At 40.4% G+C, this 23,426-nt stretch overlaps 3 protein-coding genes across 3 annotated transcripts; 1 reads left to right on the top strand and 2 right to left on the bottom strand.

Moving 5' to 3' along the window:
• Nucleotides 1-631: 631 nt before the first annotated feature.
• LOC120255156 (auxin-responsive protein IAA26-like) lies at nucleotides 632-3,003 on the top strand. The gene is made up of 6 exons (XM_039263043.1): nucleotides 632-852; nucleotides 970-1,066; nucleotides 1,863-2,125; nucleotides 2,212-2,359; nucleotides 2,563-2,626; nucleotides 2,736-3,003. Exons 1-6 carry the CDS (start codon nucleotides 633-635, stop codon nucleotides 2,772-2,774), a joined length of 831 nt encoding a protein of 276 aa, XP_039118977.1. The 5' UTR covers nucleotide 632; the 3' UTR covers nucleotides 2,775-3,003.
• A 4,308-nt stretch (nucleotides 3,004-7,311) lies between these two features.
• LOC120255155 (rRNA methyltransferase 1, mitochondrial) lies at nucleotides 7,312-8,960 on the bottom strand. Its single transcript, XM_039263042.1, has 2 exons — nucleotides 7,497-8,960; nucleotides 7,312-7,391 (listed from the first exon to the last, which is right to left on the bottom strand). Exon 1 carries the CDS (start codon nucleotides 8,894-8,896, stop codon nucleotides 7,526-7,528), a length of 1,371 nt encoding a protein of 456 aa, XP_039118976.1. The 5' UTR covers nucleotides 8,897-8,960; the 3' UTR covers nucleotides 7,312-7,391; nucleotides 7,497-7,525.
• A 2,635-nt stretch (nucleotides 8,961-11,595) lies between these two features.
• Nucleotides 11,596-12,830, bottom strand: LOC120255150 (probable 3-hydroxyisobutyrate dehydrogenase-like 1, mitochondrial). The gene has a single exon (XM_039263037.1). It carries the CDS (start codon nucleotides 12,787-12,789, stop codon nucleotides 11,776-11,778), a length of 1,014 nt encoding a protein of 337 aa, XP_039118971.1. The 5' UTR covers nucleotides 12,790-12,830; the 3' UTR covers nucleotides 11,596-11,775.
• Nucleotides 12,831-23,426: the final 10,596 nt, after the last annotated feature.

The following is a 23,426-nucleotide window of genomic DNA, read 5'->3' as shown; positions in this document are numbered from 1 at the left end:
CTGGGAAAAGAAAAGGCATCGCCTTTGCTCTTCTCTTTATTTTTCATCCATCTTTCTCTCTTGCTGTTCCTCCAGTTTGGTCTTCTGAGCTTCTCTTTGTCCTACCTTTTGTTCTATCTTTCTTTCTGAGAAGGTGAGTGTGCTGTTTATGTATAATGGTTTGCATCTTGTTTTTTTTTTTTGAGCTTTATTTTATTTAATTGTTTTTTTTTTCTTTTTTGGTGGAGGTTTCTCATCTTTTGAGTTTAATGGAATGGTCTGAATCTATCTGGTTATTATTTGATGTGTTTCTTTTGTGAAGTTTTTCATATTTTGATTCCATGGAATAAATTGCATCTTATTTTATTTTATTTTATTTTTTAAACTGTTTCTTTGTAAAAGATCTCTATCTTTCTTTGCAAAGTTCTCATCTTTAGAGTTTCAAACAGAATGGTTTTTCATCTTGTTTTCAAGTTCAAACTTTATTAAATTTTTTTTTTCTCATCTATTCAGTTCAACAAAATGGTTTGCAAATCTTATTTCTCAACCATTTCCTTGTGAAGTTTTCATCTTTTCAGCTCAATGTTCATAGTTTCAAACTTTTCTCCTGAATTAATTATTTTCCTTCTAAATTCATCAGATCTCTAACAGACATGGATGAAAGCCAAGGAAATAATGGACTTAAATCATCTCCTCAACTTCTAAACTTAATCCCAAATGGTCATCACTGGATGGTTAGAGACACAAGAGAAGAAGGTGGTACTAAGTTTGGAGCGCCAGAAGAGAAGAAACTAGAGCTTAGTCTTTGTCCTCCTGGTACTCAACAAGAACACCGGTTGCAAATCAAAGACAACAACACTGAGAGAACTTTAAGTATGTATATACATACACATATACATACATACATACATACATACATACATATATTTATATATAATATAGTGTATTAGCTTAAGCTTGAGCTAGTTTGATACTTGTGTTTTTGAGCAGCTTTTCTTCAGCAAAAACAAAAGGGGGCCATTGAGGGAAAGGCTGAGTGTCCTTTAACATCAAATGCAGCTGGAACAAACAATGGTTCTCAGACAAGGTACTATTTTGATGGTTTCTATGCTATATCATTGATTCCACATACAACTGTTTCTTGTTCTTCTCTCTCTCTCTCTCTCTCTCTTTATTTTTTGTTTTATTTTATTTTCTTAAACCCTGCCCTTTTTTTTTATCTTTCATTCTTTCCTTACTGGTATTATGTTTTCTCTTTCTTTCTTTTTTGTGGCCTTTTTATTTTTGTGTGTTCTTTATTTGATGAATGATTTGTTTGTTTTGTGATTTGTGGTGGTGTTTGGTTGTGGATTGAGAACTTTGTTTGTTTCTCAGCAACATGTGATTTTTTTTCTTGGCTTTTTTTTTTTCTCTTTCCTTGAAAGTTGAAGAGAATTGTTTGCTTTTTCTTCTTTTATGTCTGTATAGACTGTATTTGTATTTGTATTTGTGTTTGTGTGTGTTTTAAGGACGTAGTGCAAGGATCAATTTTATGTTTTTATTTTCATCATTTTTTTTCTTAAAAAATAGGAAAGGGATGTGTTAATCTGTATTTTGGTTCTACCACAAGGACCAATTTTGTTTTGTTTTGTTTTTTCCAATTTTATGAATGCACAATAAGGACAAAGTTTGTCATTTCTTTTATTTTTCTTCACAAAAGAAAAACCAATACGCTTTGCTGTTTTGGAAACTACAAAACATTGATAGTCTGTAAGCCTGTTTTCTACTGAAGTTCTCCCACTAATTTGATTAAATTTCAAGAAAAAAACCAATTTTGTAAGGTATCTACACTTGTGCATATCTGATTTCTACATCTCTTTCCTAATAAAAAAAAAAAATTCCAGGACTAGTTCTGTTCCTGTCGTCGGATGGCCGCCAATTCGCACTTTCCGAAAGAACATTGCAAGTAGTTCTTCAAAACCTTCACTAGCATCTCCAAATGTGCCGTCAAAGACCGAAGAAACGCTTGAGAACTGCAAGAAAGGATTGTTTCTGAAAATTAACATGGATGGTATTCCCATTGGCCGAAAAATCGATCTCAAGGCTTACAACAGTTATGAGAAACTTTCTCTTGCCGTCGAAGAACTCTTCCTCGGCCTACTTGCAGGTAATTTCACAACATATATCTAAAACACTCAAAATTTGATGAAGAAAAAGAAACTCAAAAGTCTTGAGTCTTTCATTTTCATGCAGCTCAAAGGGATCACCAAACCATTGGAATTCAAGATGGTTCTCAGGAAAAACAGGCATTCAAAGGTTTGCTTGATGGCACTGGAGAGTATACCTTAGTTTATGAAGACAATGAAGGAGATCGAATGCTTGCCGGAGATATTCCTTGGGAGTAAGTCTCTCTACTCTTCATCATCCAATCAATGTTCTTGTTAAACCTGGGTAATAAATCATGAAATACAAAAATCAAAACTTGAAGTATTAATGCTAAAACTCAATTGATTGATCACTCAATTGTATACCTGAATAAAACGACAGTAAATAAAAGACGCAATGCCATTTATCTAACGAACATATCTGCTCTGTAACCTGCAGCATGTTTGTTTCAACAGCAAAAAGACTCCGAGTGCTGAAGACGGCCGACATTTCTGCACTCGCTGTAAGTAACACACAAATCAGCAACACAAATCAAATCTAATTCTTGTATTTTTTTTTTTTCTTTTCTATGACTAATGAGTCTTTTGCGTATTTGTTTTTCACCTATACAGTCAAAATCAAAAGGCAAGAAGAGAACATCAGAACGTTGAAATCAGTGAAAAAGAAACCTTGTGCATTTGTAATTTGCCTGCTAATCTTAAAAGTAATGTAGGTGAGTAATGAGTATTTGGATTGTTCTCTGTTTGTTCTTCATGTCTTGTAGAGAGTGATGACTGTCCTCTTGTTTCTCCCTGTTGTGGCCGGCTCTGTTGTATTCTCTGGGAAACAAAGTGCTGTCTAACAAAAATAGAATCACCACTACTAGATATGTAAATTTAATTTTATGAGTTTTTTTATGCATGATGATTGCTGTAAATGTGCAAGACAATCCCCCATACATTCATATTATAAATTTATAATGGCAGACTGGCAGTTTTTCAAACCTCATAGCTGCGGATATTATATATATTGATGAATTTGAGGCCTTATGGGGGTATACCTGCCAAAAAAAGAAAAGGTGGATTGTGAGATAATGGACAATAAGAAAAGGCTAATTTCACACACAATTTTGCTTTCATGTGCTCATCAATCTTAACTTATTTCATTGAGCTAAACACAAGAAATCAGTTCTGATCCTTCTTTTCCAATTTTTATTCACCTCATTAAATCCAAAAACAACCATCAAAAACTTGATATTACACATATTTCCCACAAGCAAGTTTCTGTAGCATATATCCCTGTTAATCAAATCCAACTTCAATAAAAAATATGAAAACTTTCAAAGATCAGTACAAATTATTTAAAAAGTTCTGCACATCACAAAACAAAGGGTGAAAAAAATAATCTTAAAATATCTGACAACAACCACAATAGTTGACTCTAAACTCAGGGGCATATACATAATTTCCAAATATCTGACAATCTCAAGGGTATGAATGGAAATTAAAAATTCACCTAGATATGTGAGAACAAGAACAAGAAAAAAAAAAACAGAAGAAGAAAACTCATTATTGGTCTCCATCATGGCCAAAGTTGCAAACAGCCAAACAAAACACAGTAAAGAGATAGAGTAGGTTGCAGTGGCAACATCCTTGTCTGGAATCTTAATTATCTTCAGTGTCTGTCTCATTGTCTATGCTCCCAACCACACCTTCTCTTTTACCCCAAGTGTCCCTTCATACAAACTCTCATACTAAAGGACCAAACGCTTTGAAAACCAAGACAAGATTCCATTTAGTATTATTCCACCTTCTCTTACAATGAACTGAACACTTTAGGTGGTTGGATTAAGCAAAAGTTGATGTATTTTTAAGCTACAAAGTAACAAAGTTGACTGATAATAAGATTGGGTGGTGATTAAGCATAAGAAAAGAATGGATCTAATGAATGCTTAGTTGCTTTTTGGATAATGGCTACACTTTTCATGAGTAGACACTTCAAAAGGTAGGTGTGTTCTATATTTCTATATGTCTATTTGGTATGGAAATTAATTAAGACACTAGTCAGGGATAGACTATTTAGAGTGTGGACCTATCCATACACATGTTGTTACCTAAATATTTATGTCACACTGGCCACATTATTGTTGGTTATATAATACAACAAGCGTAGGTAGACTCAGAGATTAATTTTGATCGTCTTCCCAAATCAAACTCATCTACTGAATCCGACAAATAAAATTAGGCCAAAATAGGACTCAAGAGGTGAAGGAGAACTTTTTTCCTGAAGAAAGAACATACTACAGTGTGTGAAAAGAAAAAAAAAATACATATATACAACCACAAAGTTTTTCCAAAAAAAAAAACATAATTGCTTCTTCTTTTCTACCATATTAGATACAGATATATTTGTCTTTTGCTGGTATGCAAATTTCCGCAAAAAGCATAATAACAAAATTCAAATAAAGATTATGATTGGTCCCATCAAAGATTAGGAATAACATGGTTTATTCTCATAGCAATTCTATGCTAGTTAGGTCCACAAGAAATAAAGTCTCTTGTTACCAGAAATAACAAAAGTTACATAAGATACACTAAATATCTTCCATTTACTAATCCTATTCAAAACTGAAATAATATGAAAACAGACAGATGATAATCCTGACCTGTAGACAGTTGAGAAAACAATTTCTTCTTTCATTGACTTTTTATTCTCCCTGCTAACTAAATTTGCAAGTAGAGAAAAGCTCTAGAGAGTCTACTACTATGATGAAAGGAAAGAACAATACTAACATAGGACTGTAACAAGGCAAAACCAATATGGACAACCAAAATGATATACGGCATAAAACAGTTGAAAATTCTCAACTAAACAGACAAACAACCAACTTAAAAAAAAGGACGAAACATTAATTATAAGCACTACAACGGCGAAGCAATGACAATGAAGAAATGACAAACAGGAATTTCTAATGACATGCTTACCTATAAGGCCGACTTGTCAAAGTACTTTTTTGTTTCACACCAATAAGTCCTCCTTTCTTTTGACATGTGAAGAAATCAAAATGCATGGCTTGGATTCAGCCCATAGGCTGAAACTGTCAATAATGAATGAATTTAAAGTATCAAAGACTAAATAAATTGGCTTACAGAGAAAGGTAGTTATCAAGTAAGGAAGGGAAAATTATGATGCGCAACATGCTGCCTGATAAATACCAGTACCACCATGACAAGTTGGAATCAACCACAAAGTCTATTATATTACAACCTACCATTCTGAACATTGTTTTATGATCGTATATGGCCTACTGTCTTTTTAATCAATAAAATACCTAGCAGGCATTAACAAACACATTAGCAGTCAATCCTACAGTTAAAAAATTTAGATTATCGACTTAAGGTAGAAAAGCACATCACAAGAATTGTTCAGAAACGTTGTAGGAGTCAAGATTTACCACCCACATAGCAAGGAATGACTTCTGTCTAACCCAAGACCCTGTGAACAGCCACCATAAATCAGCTTGTGCCATGAGGTGGCTTATTTTCAGTTCTTCCATTCCTTTATAATGCTCTAAAGGGGACCAGGAGGCTTCCTCAGATCAGCTCATAGAATGGTGTGTCTCAGAAATAAACTGGTGGTTTCTATCAGTGCTCTGTGTTGCTTCGGTTAGAATGTTGTGGTGGTTTTGCTTGTTCCTGAGGGATGCAAAAGCAGAGGTTCCTATTGCATACCCAATTCAAAGATAGGGTTTATACTTCCATTATAATGATAATTATGATCATTCATAGCTGGAATTGATTCAAAATGCATGAAAATATCAAACATTAAAGCAATATTGAGTTTTCTTAAGAATGTCTAATTAGGTGCTTCTAATGGCAAAGCAAAAGACCTCATCGACCTCCCATATCGGCTTTGATTTATAATACAGACAAAACACAACGGTTTTGCAAGAGACTAACTAGGAGAACCACCAGGCAAAGCATTCTAATGGCTCGTCATAAAATTCCAAGAAAATTTCACAAGCAAAAACTGTAAACCAAATAAATTTGTCACAAGAAACCTCATGAAGAGTTTGTTTTTGTCTGGTTCACAATTGGAGTATCAGGTCTGATAAAATGGTATAACATCTGTAGGTGGCAATGGCCAAAATATATCACTGACTTATTGTAGTTGTTCAGCACTGCCCTAACCCTAAGGAATTAACTCCAGATCTCATCAGTCCTACTTTAAATGGGAGAATGGATAAAAAAAAAATGGTGTCAAAAGTTGTTGGCTGCCTCAATACAGTTTATGGGGTAAATTTTGTCACAAGAAGGGCATATTACTTTACTTAGTTAAACAAGAGGAGAGAGACAAGACTGAGCAAAATTTCCAGGTGAATTTTTTTAAATCAAGTAAATAAGCATCTGTAAGAAGAGGACTTTAAATAGGAAACTAAATTCTAGCTGTCACAGAAGCAGTGATTTTGGCGGCATCTTAGAACATGAGAAAAATGTAATGCTACTAATTCATTGGGCCACTGCGATGAACATGAAGATGTTTGCTTATTCAAGCCAGTACAGTCACAAGTCTAAGATAAATAGACAGCAGATGCATATAATATACTTGGATGGTGAATCATTACCACTGCTTATATATTGTCCGATGCATGGTAAAGTGAAAAAGTAGAGATACAAGTGATATTCTACTGGTCATGATTTTTTAAGTCCTTTCAGGTCATCATATTGGTAATGTAAGATCTAAAGAAGAAACTTTGGAATGAACTACTAGGTTGGGAAATATGCACATTTGAACATATGCTAAACCAAAAAAACAGAATATATGAAGGTTCTATCGAATAAAGCAAATGAAAATAAACTTTAAATAACACAGTGGCAGGTTTGGTAGGTGCAAGACAGCCCATGTTAGCAAAAGCAAACCAGAACAGTTAACATTCTGCAGATAACATTCGGCGGATGTATCATAAATCCGTGCTGCTTCAAACATGAGCAGGAACACAGTAAATAAAATATCAAGGTTTAGATTTCTTACCAGAAAATTGTTCAAAATAAGTAAAGCAATTCCTTCTAACCATGCATTGCTAATTTCTGAATTGTCATAATCATCGGAGAGATGCATATCTTCTAGCACCGAGTTCTTTTATGCAGGGTATACCCAGAAAAGATACAAAATCAATGGCATTCCCATGGATAGATGTCTCTCTCAAGATGCATCATACTTCTCGCCACCGAATATATATAACTTGAATAAACAATTGATAATCCAGAATTATCAAACATATAACAACTCTGCCATAAGATACAAAAATCAGCAATCAACGTTCTGACTCACATTGCTACAAATCAGCTACTCTGCAACAGGAACAACACAAATAAGTAAAGTAGAGCTCCAACCATCTGTTAAACTGTGGCCAGGTTTACTTCTAACCAATGGAATTGGTAGTTCTTCCAATTAAATGGTAAAGCAGCACACCAGTTGCCACACTAACATTCAAACTCTCAACGGTGAGAAAAGACTTCAATGCATGCCCAGATTGAGCTCTGTCCGTCTCTGCATCTTCTGTTTCACTTTCTCCAGCACATACATCTTCCCTTATGTTTCCAGGAATTCTAATCAACTGAGTGCAAGATCTCTCCACAAGTGGCCTCAACCCAGTCCCTTCACTCCCCAACACAAGAATAGTAGGGACCCCAACTTCAATTTCACACAATGGAGCAGCTCTAGATGAGACCGATCCTCCAAGGACCCTCCATCCATTTTCAGAGGATGCGGTTAGAAATTGCATCATATTCTTGCAAGACCTCAACTCAATTAGCTCAAGTGATCCAGCACTCGCTTTGCTGACCACACCGCTAAGAGGTGCTGAGTTCTTCGCACAAACAACCACCCCTTCAGCCCCAAAAAAATAAGCAGACCTAACAATGGCTCCCAAATTCTGAGGATCTGTAACCTCATCCAAAGCCACCCAAAGAGGAGGAACTCTTCCACCTTCCACCAGCATCGGTTCCAATTCTCTTATACTAACCATTTCCAACGGAGATGCATCTAAAACCAAACCTTGATGAGGCCTGTTATCAACCACCATGTTAAGATCATGCTTCGAGGTCTCAACAATCTTCAATCCAATCTCCTCAGCCATCTTCAAAACATTCTCCACTCCTCTCTTGTCCTTCTTCCTCCTATTGTTTCCACTCAAATCCAATCCTTGCTGCACATAGAGAGCATAAAGCTCCCTCCTTTTCACTGACAATGCTGCTAAAACCGGTCCAACACCATAAACACCCTGCCCAACAATCTTTGGCACCGAAGACTCCGCAGCCTCCTTTCCCATTTTCCGGTCCCAACTCTCCTGTTTGTTCCACCGGCGAGCCTCAGGCCTCTCAAACCTAGAGTACCTGGCCCTCATTCTATCCCATCTCGAATCATCAACACTCTCTTCCTCCTCCGATTCTACTACCTCAACCTCAACCTTCTTCAGCTTTTCTTCCAACTTCTTTCCACCATTTCTAGAGAAGTACCTCTCCGCTGATGCTTCCCACGAAGAACTCTTCTCTTCTCTTCTCGATTCCCTTTCTCTATTCGTTGCCATCCAAGGCAGCGACTTTCCAGAGTTTCTGGCGACCCTCCGCGGCGAATCAGTTGAAAAATCTCTAGGTTTCGGGGAGAGGCCATCAATGCACAGCCCAATTGTTCTCCAATGGAGGATTGGAGAGGAAGGGCTTCGAGAATGGAAGCTTGGAGGCCTTGAAACCCTAGAAAACAACGGGGTTTTAGCGAGGTTGAAGGAGAACATGATGAAGTAGTCCAAGCCCTCAACGATGATCGAATGAGAACGAATCAGTGGCAAATGGCCGCAGATTGAACATGATCACAGCCGTCCGTTACTGCCTAGGGATATGAGTAAAATAGATTTTAGTAGTGCATATCTCGAGGAACAACAGATGGCTCTGATGATGTTTTAGCTAACCGTGATTTAGTTTTGGTTTTTGTAGGATTATTTGAAAGTTTCATAATTCCTTTTATAATATTTTTTTTTTCCTGTGTTTGTTTTGTAAATTGAAAAAAAGGGAAAAGAAAAAAGAAAAAGGAATTAAATTCACAGAATTTATTGAAATTATGAAGGATTTTATCAGAGATGTTCCAATAAGTATTACTCCATATTGTAGATTTGTCAAATAGACCTTCTTAGCTCATTAAAAAGTATAAAAACACACACACAATTCTTCTTTGAGTCAGCTTTAACTCACATATAAGGTATTTATGAAAGAGAGAAAAGTTAGAAATATTTTTATTGGCCGGTACAAAAATGAGAATTTTATTAGAGGTAAATACTCTTTTGTCACATCCATAAATTTAATCATATTAATATAAACATATATATGTTCAAATACTTTCTTATTACCAACTTAAATTTTTGATGAGAATGAATTCATGGGCTATTTGTTTCATCAGCATCAAACATGGAAGCATCTAAGGGCTCTTGATTAATTCATCTAACACGTGGGGGAAAAAATGCAAGCAAAATTCATGAGTGTTGGAGAGAGGCAAGAGGATTAAATCAGAAGGCACGGCAAAGCACACCATAAAACAAAGAATGTTCGGGAAACTATTTAAAAAAAAAAAAAATCAATGACTACAAAATTCCTTGCATAGGGTGTTCGTGTTTTAGTCCATCTCGGCAGCGTGTGAGATAATAAATGCATTGAAGAGTTTAATTTCACGCATGTCGACATTTCCGATATGATTTGTCCATGTTGTCACAAACATGCAAAATTATTGGTGGAGGAAGACACAAAATATCACATAGACAAAATATAAAAGTTATTCAGTGACGTAGTTATGGGAAAAAGACACCTACAAAACCTTTAAAAGGGCTATATATATATATATAAATCATATAACATTTCTTACACAATACAATTGAACTTTGTTAATTATACAAGTTCATCATAAAACAAGACGGAACTCTAATCTAGTGCAAGTGGGTTGTAGTCACCTGATTTGTTTCTCAGTGCATTTCATGCAATGGATCTTTTGTTTATAAGAAGGTTTTTTGAACAACTAGATGTCCTGGAAAGTGGAACAACTAGGGCAAAATTTTCTAGTGAAAACAGGTTGACATTACCTAATTTATACAATGGAACATTGTTACTATCATAGGTTTATCATAGAACTAGATGACCAGAAAAAGTGAAACAATTAGGGCAGAATTCTGTATTGAAGACAGGTTCAAATTACATGTGATGATGATGATGATGGCTAAACCACTGAATGCGCGATTACCATATGCGATCAGGAACCAATAAGCTTATCACATGTATTCCTTTGAAAAAAAAATATGAAAATGGATTATTAGTAGTGAAAGAAAAAGAATCATGAGCATATCTCAATTTCCCTTTCACATATAGTCCTAAAATTATTTGTTTCTAGAAACTAGAAAGGAAAAAACTAGCTTCGTAAGCATGTAAATGAACTCCAATCTAAATCCGACTTCATCTACAAAGGACAAAGTCATTTCAGTGTGTTAAGTTATGGAAAAGCTTTGACTAAAGTGGCATAAAAAATGGTCAACCTTTCTACTATATCAAATTATTCTATGATGCAATTAATAAAAGTTTGCTGAGCTCTTACCACAATAATAAAGTATTGAGAACTAGTCACAAACTTTGAGCTATCAGCATATCCTTGGTAATTGAAAGAGCTTAGGAACAAATGCATTCATCCCAGGCTGCTAAAATATGAATATTTAAGCTCTCCTTGCTGCTTTTCAGTCATATATGAAGATGTGATTCATATAATAAGATCATCTGATGCTCAAACTCCTCCAATATCATTTCACATGCTTAATCACCTTGATGCATATGGGCCAATGACCACAATTTTGTAACAGAAGATGCATTTTCTGTCCTCTTTAACTCTATAACATTTATATAGTATTCCTCTGGGTAATATGGAAAAAGAGGTTGGGGGATTGCAGGATCAGTTAGACCAAACCCTACTAAAAAGCACAAATTCAATGTACCATTGGTCCATTAGGTTACACAGAATAGTTTAATAAAACATGGAGTTATTTCAGGCAAATAGAAATAGAAGAATCATCGATTAATAGCACAACATCTGATCAGAACTCAAGTCACCCTTTTCATAGGTTTGCCAAAGCATCCTGAACCTATTTCAATCTCATAACCAGTTTAGGAGGAAACCACATGTGAAAAGAACAACAAGAACAAAAGAGGGAATGGTAAAATAAAACAAACATCCAGTTTTGCAAATTTCATTGCCATATTGGTATGATAAATCTTAGAACATCTTTCGTAGAGCAGAATCTCAATCATTAACCCGGAGTATATTTCAAATGTTTGACACAGACCATGATCCAAGCATATAACACATTGGAAAGAAAGAATTCAGGTATATGCTAAACTATAAAACATCTCCCTCAGATTAGTACCTCAACAAGTAATTCAAAGAATAACTACTGTGATCCAAGCATACCATCAATTGGAATGAAGAGCACTGGCATAATGAAACTGCAACACAACATTCTCTGAGTAGCATCTCAACCAGTAATTTAAAGCAAAGTTCAAAGTTTTAACATTCAACATAGAGACAGAATCCAAGCATGTCATCGATTCTGAATGGAAGAACAAAGGTGAGATTTTTACCAATAGTTCAACCAGACCCAGAGGAGCCTCCCTTCAAGCAGGTATTGTTAAGCCTTTCAATCGCCAATGCCAGCGCTTGTGTCCCTAGCCCTCCTTCCCCATGAGCCACAAGCGAAACATAGAGCTGCTGAGCCAGTGCCAGCCCCGGCAACGACAGTCCCAAGGTCTCGCATTCCTTCAAACAAATCCCCAAATCCTTCACGAAGTGATGCACATAGAACCCAGCCTCAAAATCCCTGTCCAGGATCCTCTTCCCATAGAGTTCCAGCGACTTCGACCCTGCGGCGCCGGTGGATATCGCCTCCATCCACCTCTCCACATCAAGCCCCACCTTGTGCGCGTACACCATCCCCTCCACCAGCCCCACCATCGTCGACGCTATTGCTATCTGGTTCCCCAGCTTCGCTCTCTGCCCCGCCCCCGCGGCCCCCATGTACCTCACCGTCCCCATACATCCAAAAAGGGGCTTAAGACGCTCGACGGTGGACGCATCGCCGCCAGCGAATATGGAGAGGGATGCAGACCGAGCACCACGGTCACCGCCAGACACAGGTGCGTCTATAGACTGGCAGGAGGCGGCGATGGCAGCCGAGGAGAGCTCTGCGGCAAGGGACGGGTCACTGGTGGTCATATCAACGAGGACGGATCCAGGCGAGAGGCCAGGGAGGGCTTGGAACCCGACAAGGCGGACGTCGGAGGGGTAACCGACGATGAGGAAGAGGACGTCGGAGGCCTGGGCGACGGCAAGAGGAGATTCAGCGTATCGGGCTCCGAGATCTATGAGGGTCTTGGCCTTCGATGGAGTTCGATTGAAGACGGTGAGGGAGTAGCCGGCGGAGATGAGATGCCCAGCCATGGCGCGGCCCATGACTCCGGTGCCGATCCAGCCGATGCGAGTGGTCTCCGGCGATATGGGTCGAGTCTCCGGCGATGTCGGCGCCATGGAGAGGCGGCGGTCGAGCGGGAAGACGAGCTGGGATCGCCGAAGAGGACGAAGGATGCGATGAAAGCGAGAAAGCATCAGCTGAAAGACAGCCAGTGGCACATCGGTAATATTTCTGTTTTTCACTAGCAAACAAATGTGTAAACTTGCAATTTAGTCCCTTGTTTAACCCCTTGGAAGTTTTTTACGTATGGGCCCTTTTTAAGTGTTGAAATTCATTTGTACTCCCTTGTTTTTTTAACCAAAAAAAAAAAAAGTGAAGATGTTAATATTGTTTTTGTCACTTGCCGGGTTTGATTCTTTTTAATTTTCTCAAGCTAATAATATCTTTTTTTTTAATGGTATATGAAAAATTGTCAAATAAATAGAAAAAATAATAAATCACTCCAATAACAAGAAAGTTGGTGTTCATTCATTTGTCATTACTAATTTATTGCCATTAAATATTGAATTATAAATATTGTATTAATTTTAGCAAAAAAAAAAAGTTTTATCATAATTTTTAAGTACTCATTTTTCTCTTAAATAAATAAATGTTGAACATTTAATTTCCTCTCAATGTAACTAGTTCACATTTATATAAAAAAATCAGTTTTAATAATAAGAATTTCTATAATTATATTTATTTATATCCCCATGAAATAACTTTAATACCTTATTTACATTTTTGGTTGAAGTTAATTTAAAATGCTACGAGAAAGATTAACTTTAAATTTTTATTTTTATTTTTCCCTTTCAGCAGAAATATTTGATTTACGTATAGCATCTTTTGCTAATTCATAATATGAGTATATAATAATATAATAAGTGAAAATTGTCAAAAAAACCCTTTAAGCCAGTAAAATCGCTAAAAACACCTGCTATATAATCCCTAAAAACTCTCCTTTTAAACTCTATGCTTTTTCAAAACCCCAAACCCCTGAATTGATGAACCGAGCTGAGTCAAAATTTTGCGGACAAAACGCGTGATCGCGCTCAGATTATCCGACGACATTTCTGAGAGGGGCGCTGTCAGAGTAACGAGACGACTCATCGAGCCGCCACTCGCTCTCGCTCGCTCACTCTTCCACTCCTCGGGCGTGTCTGAGTTGTCTCACCGCCACACCAGATTCGCGAGCCTTTTTCTTTTCCCACTCCAGACTATCTCAAAGGAGAGGTCCACCGCAGCTAGATCGCATGTCGTACCATCGCTTGCAATCTCCATGCACGAGTATGCTTTTACTGCTAACCTGCTCGCCACAAGAGAGCATTTTTCTGGGCTTGCTTTTGCCAGCTCCTCGCTTTTGTCGGAAGACATCAAGTGCTCGCAGGGGATTTCTACTCGGGTTTTGTTAGTCCCACGAGATTTGCGCTAGGGTTTTGTTTTTGTTTTCAGCATTGCCCCAGATACACCATCGAAAAAGCTTTTTCCGATCGCATGCTGTACTCCGCGTAATATTTATAATGCATACTCTCTTTCATTCGAGCATACCGGCAGCTTTTACAAACGAGTACGATCGCTGGGAAAGTCGAGACGTTTGACGCTTAAGTTTTGTCAAGCCGCTGCTAGCTATTCTCGCTCGCTTAATAAACCGGCCTGCTTAACATTCGGCGGTTCTCGCTTAATCAACCGGTGATGGCTACTGCTTAAAACCTTAAATTTGGCGCCGCTTAAACTTTTGTGAATACCGCATGTCGAATGTGTCGTCATCGCCGCAGTCGGTGATTACGGGCGTCGCACCTAGTTGAGTTAACGGGCGACGCTCATTCTCGATGACACCCCAGAATGACACTTTAGTCAATCGATACAATACGTACTCTATTGACCGGGAGATTAGTTCGACTCCGGACACCGCTTTGCGCTGCTCACTAAGCCGGAAGCTATATACCAAGCAGTAGCTTTCTGATTCTTCTTTTGCAAAGGCATCGACCGGCTCGCATTCAACAACCCGTCGATCGGGAAGTCACGAAGCTGTGACCGCAAGACGCTGCACTCAAGATGTGGCCTGCTCGGGTCCATAGGCTGGGCGACGGCTGCGTCACAGCGGTCTTCGTACGAAGAAAACCCTGGCCGCCGGCTCGGCGCGAGCGTATCATCAAAACCCACGAGACAGTTGGCTGCAGACGCCCACCCAGAGCACCCTACAGCGCAACTTGTTCGGCCATGTAGAGAAAAGATAATTTCTTGTCAAACTCCCCGATGCTGCACCTCGCGGGCATAGCCCTCTTCCCAAATACGCTACGCTCGATTCCGAACCGGATCGCTGATTACGTCGAGCATCTACCACCACGGGCGATATGCACTGGGCGCAGCGACGCAAACGGGGCTTTGGGCTGGAGGATATTCCACAGCGCCGAGCGCACGATAGATGCGCGAGAAGAAGCACTCAACACGTGGTACATTAAGGGGTTGCTCTGGCCGCGGCTTAACGCGGGTTTACGAAATGACCTGAACGGGAAGCAGTCCGCTTCAAGAAGATCCCGCGACGCCGTCGCTACAAGGAAGATACTATAGTCTACAAATGGTAGAAACCACTTTGTCATCGTCGATGTAGAGGTAATAAATCACGACAATGTTTAACATAAGTCTTAATGTTTAAAACATTTTATTTAGCGCTTAACTTTAGTATTTTACCGCTTAACTATTATTCATACCGGGTTTAAAATATTTTGTTCTCCGCTTAATTTATATTCTATAACGCTTAAATATATAAACACCTGCTTAAATATAGTTTTATAGTGTTTAAAATGAACGATTTCTACCTAAATTGTTCGTTTTACATATGTTAGTTTCTCGAATGTTCGCTAACGTCAAGAAGAAAATATTTGTTGGGGCAAACCCACTGATGGATGCTGCCCTCCCGAACCACTGGGTCAAAGAAGAAACGAGAGGCAGCTTTCATCGCTGCTGGCTGACGCCTGCTTCCTACTTCCAAAATTTCACCACGCCGCATCTGATTCCTCGACGCCGCAGAAGCCCTCCCCTACAGATTGTAACAACCCCCTACCACGACAACGACAGGCCCCGATTGCGGCAGCCTCGACCATGGCAGCCCTCTCCGACCGCAATATCCACCGCCGACATTGCGGAAGTGTCACCGCAACTCTTACGCAGTATGCCGACATATTGATGTCCGAGTTTCGCTTGTCAGCGTGGCCGAGGCACTGCAAGGACGTTTCACAACCAACCGCGCCATCCTCTAAAGAATCATAACCGGGCACCGACGAACGAGGCGTCAATTTGACATGACGACATCATCTGGAAGGTTTGGCTCCCAAGTTTGTCACACATCCGCGCGCGGCCGACAAGCATTGCATCTCAGCAGACAATCCCACCACAACAAGAAACCATGTAAGTGATTTTGTTTATGCTGCTGATGTTGTCGCTGGCCCCTCAAGACGTCGGCTGATGCACAATCCCACAACAAGAACAACCATGTAAGGACGTGTTCTCGCATGATGTCGCCGCCATCGTCCCCCGTGATCAAGGAAGATGACGTCAAGTACCCCGACCGAGTCAACGAGAGATGATCAAGGCCAATAAAAATGGGACTGTATTTTCCGGACTCTTTATTCCAAGAAGAAGAAATGGGTCGCCCGAGTCGCCTTTAACAACACGCAGGTGAGTCGATGAGGATCTTCCTCAACTCGCTCGTACGGACGGTAAGTTTAAAGTTTTTATGATATTGTTTAAAAGGTTTTGTTATAGTGTTTAACGCATTTTCTAATAGCGCTGTTAATGCCTTTTATGTTATCATTTACTTTGTCCGCTTAACGCTTAATTATATATAATATCATGTAAACAATTGATAATATCATTTAAATATTTACAATATGGTCTTATTATATCTCGTATCGCTAACCTCAAAGATCGCCGCATGGAGGAACACGACCGCGAAAGCACCACAGCGATAAATTATACACACGCTGCGGAGAAGGAGATTGTCACCATGACGATGATGGACTGCTCGGATGCATACTACAAAAGTCACCGAGCAAAGAGCCATATCCTTAAGCGCAAGAAGCGCCTGCCCATCAGCTTTATACGACAAAGGTGACGACCATTACGAAACAATTAGCGCGGCTATGGTCGGGGATGTCAGCGCAACCCCGCATGGTTCAAATGTTATCCTCCCGATAATCAGCGAATCGGCCACTTATATCGTCGTCCCGGACAATGATAAACAAGAATACATGCATTATTCTTCGCGTCCGGGAACGATAAGAATCTGCTGGACATGGTAAGTTCTTAATTATGTCCGATCCCGATATCTGCTTGGTATTTAATCGAGATTCTAATCTCGACTCAGCATATCTCGACTAACGGAATCTCCATTCTGACAATTGTGCCGACATGGAGTTCGCCAGTCGGGCGACTATAGTACCCGCCGCGTACCCACTTGGAAACCCCACGCTAAAACAAGGAAGCCGATCAAGGCAATCTACGCCATGCGGTTTATCGAGCAATTACTTTGAGGCGAGAAGTTACGCTACCAGCAGTATGCATCTGCCTCACCTGGGACTAAGGTATTTTACCCGTGATACTTAAGGAGTGGAGTAGGGTACTGTGTCCACGACAAAGGGGGTCGCCACAAGCTGGTTAAATTTTGTTTTAAGAACATGTCTCAGTATATCCGAATGTCACCTTTTGTTTTCAAACGTAAATCGACAAATTCAATTCATCGTTTTCGAGATCAAGAGTACTGACTTGTATATCTTAACGTAAATTTTGTTTGTTTTGAATTGTAAAGGTGTTAAATTCTATCTCGCTCATTTAATTGTTTTAATTTATCGCTCTAATTATGTACATTTCACTTTCATTGTTTAAAACATACTATATACTCGCTTAAAACATCGCTTGAAATATTTCAAATTACAAGTCAGTATCCGCTTAAAATAACACCGCTTCTTGTTAAATAAACGCATTCATCAGAAGAGTAAGAGTTTAAATACGAAAAAGTCGTCGATCATCACACACACTGTTTCTTTTAGAAACAATGTTTCTCTTTTGTAAATATTTCGACATATGTTACTACCCGTGATACTTAAGGAGGGGACGTCATGCCATATGTCATGAGAACAGCTTTTAAATATGGCACTGCTGCTCATCTGGGCCATTTCATTGTTTAATTTACGTCAGAATCGCAGTATATTTCCGCTTCTATCATTAAATATACCATATATCATTTACACATCAATAAATGTTTCAAAATTACAGCTAGATCCGCTTAAAAATAACAACGTCTCTCGCTTAAATACATTCAATTGCATGAAAGAGTAAGAGTTTAAATATGGAAAAGTCGCCCATCAATACACAATGCTTTCCATGTCATCGCCGGCTTATTTACAATGCCTGCGGCTGACGCGTTATTACAAGATCGGCCAATCGCGACTGGATCCATGGCACACCGGGCCGCACGTAACTCATCGGACATCAAAACGCTGGCGACTGATCCTCTTTTCGCCTCAGGCCGCCCAGCTCGCCTTCTCGAACACGCGGTCGCAGAACGAAGCTCACGATTTCCGGGCAAGGCCTCGCCATCGCTTCGCATGGGGAATATAGCTCTTTGCACGCCGCCAGTAATTGTCGACGCGTGGCACCCGCCAATAAATCGATGCACGCCGCTGCGTCTGCCTCGCATTGTCACGCGCAAGCGTGTCTTCAGTAAGGGATACCATAAACTTTCCACTTCGGCTACGAACAAGTTCGATGGTGAGATTCACCGAAGCTCGCCGCGACCGGTCGATCACTTCAGAACGATCATCGACACAACGACCAACACGAAGATTTCGCCGCCCTCAACAAACGATCTCTACCGATCGTGATGTCCGGGCATAAGTAGGTCTCCATTTGTCTCGCTTGCTCACGCCCGGCTACATAACATGCGATCAACTCAACTCGCAAATAAGGTTAAACAAAGACAAATACGTGTTAAATAATTCAGAACATGTTTCGAAACATTATCAGAAATATTTAAACGAAAGGATTAATATTTAAAGTCGATAAGTGTAATTAAACAAAGATCGAGAATGTTTAGTAAGCGCTTACACTAAATGTTAAGTGTAAACCAACATCTGCAGCATCTTACGGAGTCGACCATTTTCGGCCACCCAGAAACGACGAGCTTCCTCGATCCAAGCATCGAACGACCCGCCGACGCTTGAATACATCTCACCCCAACGATCACCCTCCCGTCAGAGCATCCACACCAACGTGCCATATCCGACGTATTAATCAACCAAAGTGATGAGCTTCGGTGCGATGCGGCCTCGCAGCTCATTCACTCTGTATCATCGAAATCTTAGCCGTGGATGCCCACGCAACGCGGAAGCATATGCATCAAGACTTCTTCCCTCAACGCCTTCCCAAGTCTCGACATCGCTTTTCATAAAATCGGCTCCAAATGTCGAAGATAGTACGCATGTGGCGAAGCATGAAAGATTTCGCAATCATACTCACAAGGCTCCCTCGACCGTCCGACTAACGGCAGTAATTATCTCACGACAATCTCCATCCTCGTATAAGGCATCGCCTAACTTAGATACGAACCAAGTCCAATTGGCATCGGGTCTCGCTCGCTCGACTATACCCCAAGGCGACGCGAAAAACTATTGTTTCCATCTTTCCCTCGCACCCAAGAGTGTACCCCAATATTTTCCAAGGAGGCGCATGTACCATCGAGAAATAAAGTAGCGCTCGCAAGTCTCTCTCAATCCTGACAATACACGCTAACGTAAAAGAAAAAGAATGCACGCTTAAAAACGATCACCGCCTCTTTCCACGCATCACAACGCCGCCGGATTTTTCTCAGTGACTTTTATCCACATACTCAAAGCAAACAACGTAGTCAGAGATGCCATCGCCGCCGAGGATCACCCGGCATGCTCTTTCTCCCAACCAAGCTCGCTAGTATGGTATGCTGGACACCATGTTCCCGCAACATGCCCTTCTCGAACGTCGACGGCCTTGCATAAGGGATTTCGGCCCTCGAGCTTCCAATCACTGCAGGCGCTAACCCATTTTTCGACGCTTTGACGTGACGCTTAACCTACGCCACCACCGCAAGCTGATTGTCGATTGTCTTGATTCTCGAAAGTATTTTTGTTATACTCTTTTGACGCATGTAATGCCCAACGACAACCACTCCAGTCAAGATTCCACAAATACTGGCATGTTTTTCGTTTTATGAATTTGAAGTCAAAAATTCCTTTGATCGCATGATTTCAAGTATTATGAGAGTTTTCGACGACGGGCGAAATAAAGAATTTTCGCTTCTCTCATTTCATTTGGTCTGCACGTATCTGGCTTTCTCACGATATATTATGGAGAGTCTCGTGGTATCGCTAGATTCAAATCGGGAGGAAGAGTGCCAATGTTCACTGCCTCTACTTTCTGGGAGTTGGTGTTAATGAGATACGCGAGCCACTGGGGTCCTCAAGTTTCTCTTATCAGTGTTAAGTTCATCACACCAAATGGATATAAAACGGTTCGCCCAATAGAAAACGATGTCGACTTCAATGGACGTGTCACGTCCCACTCCATCTTCAAAATGTGTCAGAAGTTGATCTCGTCGTCGAGACGTAAAAATGTGTCATCGCCGATCCTAAATGAAAACGAGGTTTACCCGCTCAGAAGTTACTTTTCTTTTAATTATTCCAACTGGTTCTGGGGTCATTATTGTTTAAATATGTCCGCTATCGGGTTAACATCTTGTACTAGTCGCTTACGTTATTAGTTAATCGCTAAGTATTTAATTTAACGCTTAAATATTGTCATTATCACTTAAACATTATATTCTCCGCTTAATATATTGATCTTTCTATTCGATCAAGTGTCAGGGCGTGAATTCAGATTTGCAGAGTGCTCCCAATCATCTCCATCGCGACCCTCGACGCTGCTGGGATGTCTTCCTTCCTCGCCGATCATCTCAAGGGTTGTCATCGATATCGATCAACGCTTTTGACGGTGTCGAACATTTCAGTGATGTATCAAAATCATGCAATCAAAAGGAATTTTTGACTTCAAATTCATAAAGAACGAAAAACATCGAGCGATCGCGGAATGCTACCGATGGTCAGTTGCTCGCGCCTTCACGATCAAAAAAGAGTATAACAAAAAAATACTTTTTAGAATCAAGACAATCAACCTCACACACTTAAGTGTGGTGGCATAGGTTCAGGGCGTCACATCCGAAAAGCGACCAAAAACTGGGGTTAGCGCACGAGTGATCTGTGGCTCAGCGACCGCCCCTCAGACAAGGCCATCGACATTCGTAGCGACACGTCATGGGAACATGGTGTCCACATACCATACAAGCAGTTTGGTTGGGAAAAAAGAGCACGCCTCGGTGGTCCTCGACTGGGCAGCTGACATCTCCACTCATGATCGCTTGCTTTGGTATGTGGATAAGGTGCTCGAGACAACCTTGCAGCAGTAATCGCGGGAAAGAGATGGTGATCGCTTTTAAACGCATTCTTTCTTTCAACAGTATCATGGGATTCAAGAGGGCTTGCAGTGTCAACTGATGCTCGACGGTACCCACCTCCTTGGAAAATATCGGGCACACCACCAGTGCCACAGGAAAGATGGAAACAATGGTTTTTTCCACGCCGCCTTCAGTATAGTCGACAACGAGACCGATACCAATCGACTTGGTCTCATATCTAAGTTAGGGCGATGCCTTACACTGAGGATGGAGATTATCATGAGATAATTACCTTCGGTCTGGACGAGTCCAAGGGCCTCAGCGAGCGAATTGCGTAGAGTCTTCCTTCTTCGCCACACGCATACTATCTTCGACATTCGAGGCCAATTTTATGAAAGCCAACGCCGACTTGGGAAGGCATCGAGGAGGAGTGTCGGGTCTATACGCTTCCGCATTGCGCTGGGCATCCACGGCTAAAGATTTCGACGATACCGCTGAATGAATCGCAGTGCCACATCACCCGCAAGCTCATCACCGGGTCGACTAATAAACCTGATACGGCACATCGGGTCGAATTATCCGGCTCGGAGGTGATCGTCAGCGTAGATGTATTCAAACGTCGCTGAGTCGCTCAATGCTTGATCAAGGAAGCTCGTCATTTACCGCTGATGAAAACGGGTCGACTCCATAAGGTCTCGCAAAATGTTGGTTTACACTTAACATTTAGTGTTACCCTTTAAACATTCCCAATATTTGTTTAATTACACTTGTCTGACTTTAAATATTAATCCTTTCGCTTAAGTATTTACAATAATGTTTAAACATGTTTACAAATTATTTAACCATCGCTGTCTTTGTTTAACCTTATTTCGCTGTGTTCAAGTCGACGCGACAAGTTATGTAAATCCCGGCGGAGCAAGCGTAACAAACGGGAGACCTACTTACGCCCAAACATACATTCCAAGGTAGAGATCATTGTCGAGGACAACCCAAATCTTCGTAGTTGGTCGTCGTGTCGATGATCGTTACGTAACCCGATCGACCAACAGAAAGAACTCGCTGGATCTAGCCATCGAACTTGTTCACGTCGAAGGTGGCAAGTTTATGGTATCCCTTGCAGAAACACGCTCATGCAAAGAATAACGCATGCACACCAACGCACATCGATTTATTAGCGGTACTTCACCGTCGATAATTAGAAACCGGGCGCATAAGGAAGCTATATTCCCCATACCCGATCGACGATGACAGCTTTCGCATCTAAAAATCGGAAGCTTTCGCTGAGACCGCTCGCGACGAGAAGGCAGCCCGGGCGGCCTAGACTGAAAGAGGATCGAGTAGCAAGCGCTCGACGTCCCGCGAAGTTACATCGCACTAGCCGCCATGAATCCGGTCACACCGACGATCTAGAACGAAACTGTCGCCGACTCAGGCATTGTTAATAAGTCGATCGACGATGCAGAAAACATTGTGTATTGATGGGCAACTTTCCATATTTAAACAGAGACATTTTTATTTTAAACGGATACACTGTAATTTGAAATATTTCAACTGATGTTTAAACGGTATATAGTATATTTAAACAATGAAAGTGAAATGTACATAATTAGAACGTAAATTAAACAATTAAATGAAACTGAATGGAATTTAACCTGCTTTACAATTCAAAACAAACAAAATTTACATTAAGATATACAAGTCACGCCTTCGAACACGAAAAACAATGAATTGAATTTGTCCGATTTACATTTGAAAACAAAATCGACATTCGGATATACAAGACATGTTCTTTCAAAACAAAATTTAACCCGCTCGCGATCGACCCCTCGCTATGACACCTACACGCCTCCCTCCTGAGTATGCGTAAAATACCTTAATCTCGAGGTAAGGAACGCCTCGTCTCGCTGTAGCCGTAACTTCTCACCTCAAAGTAATCGCTCGATAAACCGCATGACGAGATCGCGCAATCGACGCCCTTGTTTTTGCGCGGGTTTCCAAGTCGCGACGAGCCGGTACTTTCGTTGTCAGCCGACTCGCCAACTCCATATCGACACAATTGTCGAATAGATTCCGCTGTCGAGATACGCAAGTCGAGATTAGAATACCGATTAAATACCAAAATGTATATTAATCTGACATAATTAAAGAACTTACCATGTCCAACGCTGTTTCTTATCGCTCCCTGACATGTAAGAATAACGACGATTCTTGCTTTATCATCGTCCGTGACTTACCTACATGGAAGTGGGCCATTCATGATTACTCTGGGAGGACGACAATTTGAACTTACGCAGGTCAAGCGACAACATC

Source organism: Dioscorea cayenensis, unplaced genomic scaffold (genome assembly GCF_009730915.1).
Source record: "Dioscorea cayenensis subsp. rotundata cultivar TDr96_F1 unplaced genomic scaffold, TDr96_F1_v2_PseudoChromosome.rev07_lg8_w22 25.fasta BLBR01000868.1, whole genome shotgun sequence".
In the NCBI taxonomy this organism is placed as follows: Eukaryota; Viridiplantae; Streptophyta; class Magnoliopsida; order Dioscoreales; family Dioscoreaceae; genus Dioscorea; species Dioscorea cayenensis.
The sequence above is the reverse complement of the archived record's forward strand: the minus strand, read 5'-3'. Positions and strand labels throughout refer to the sequence as shown.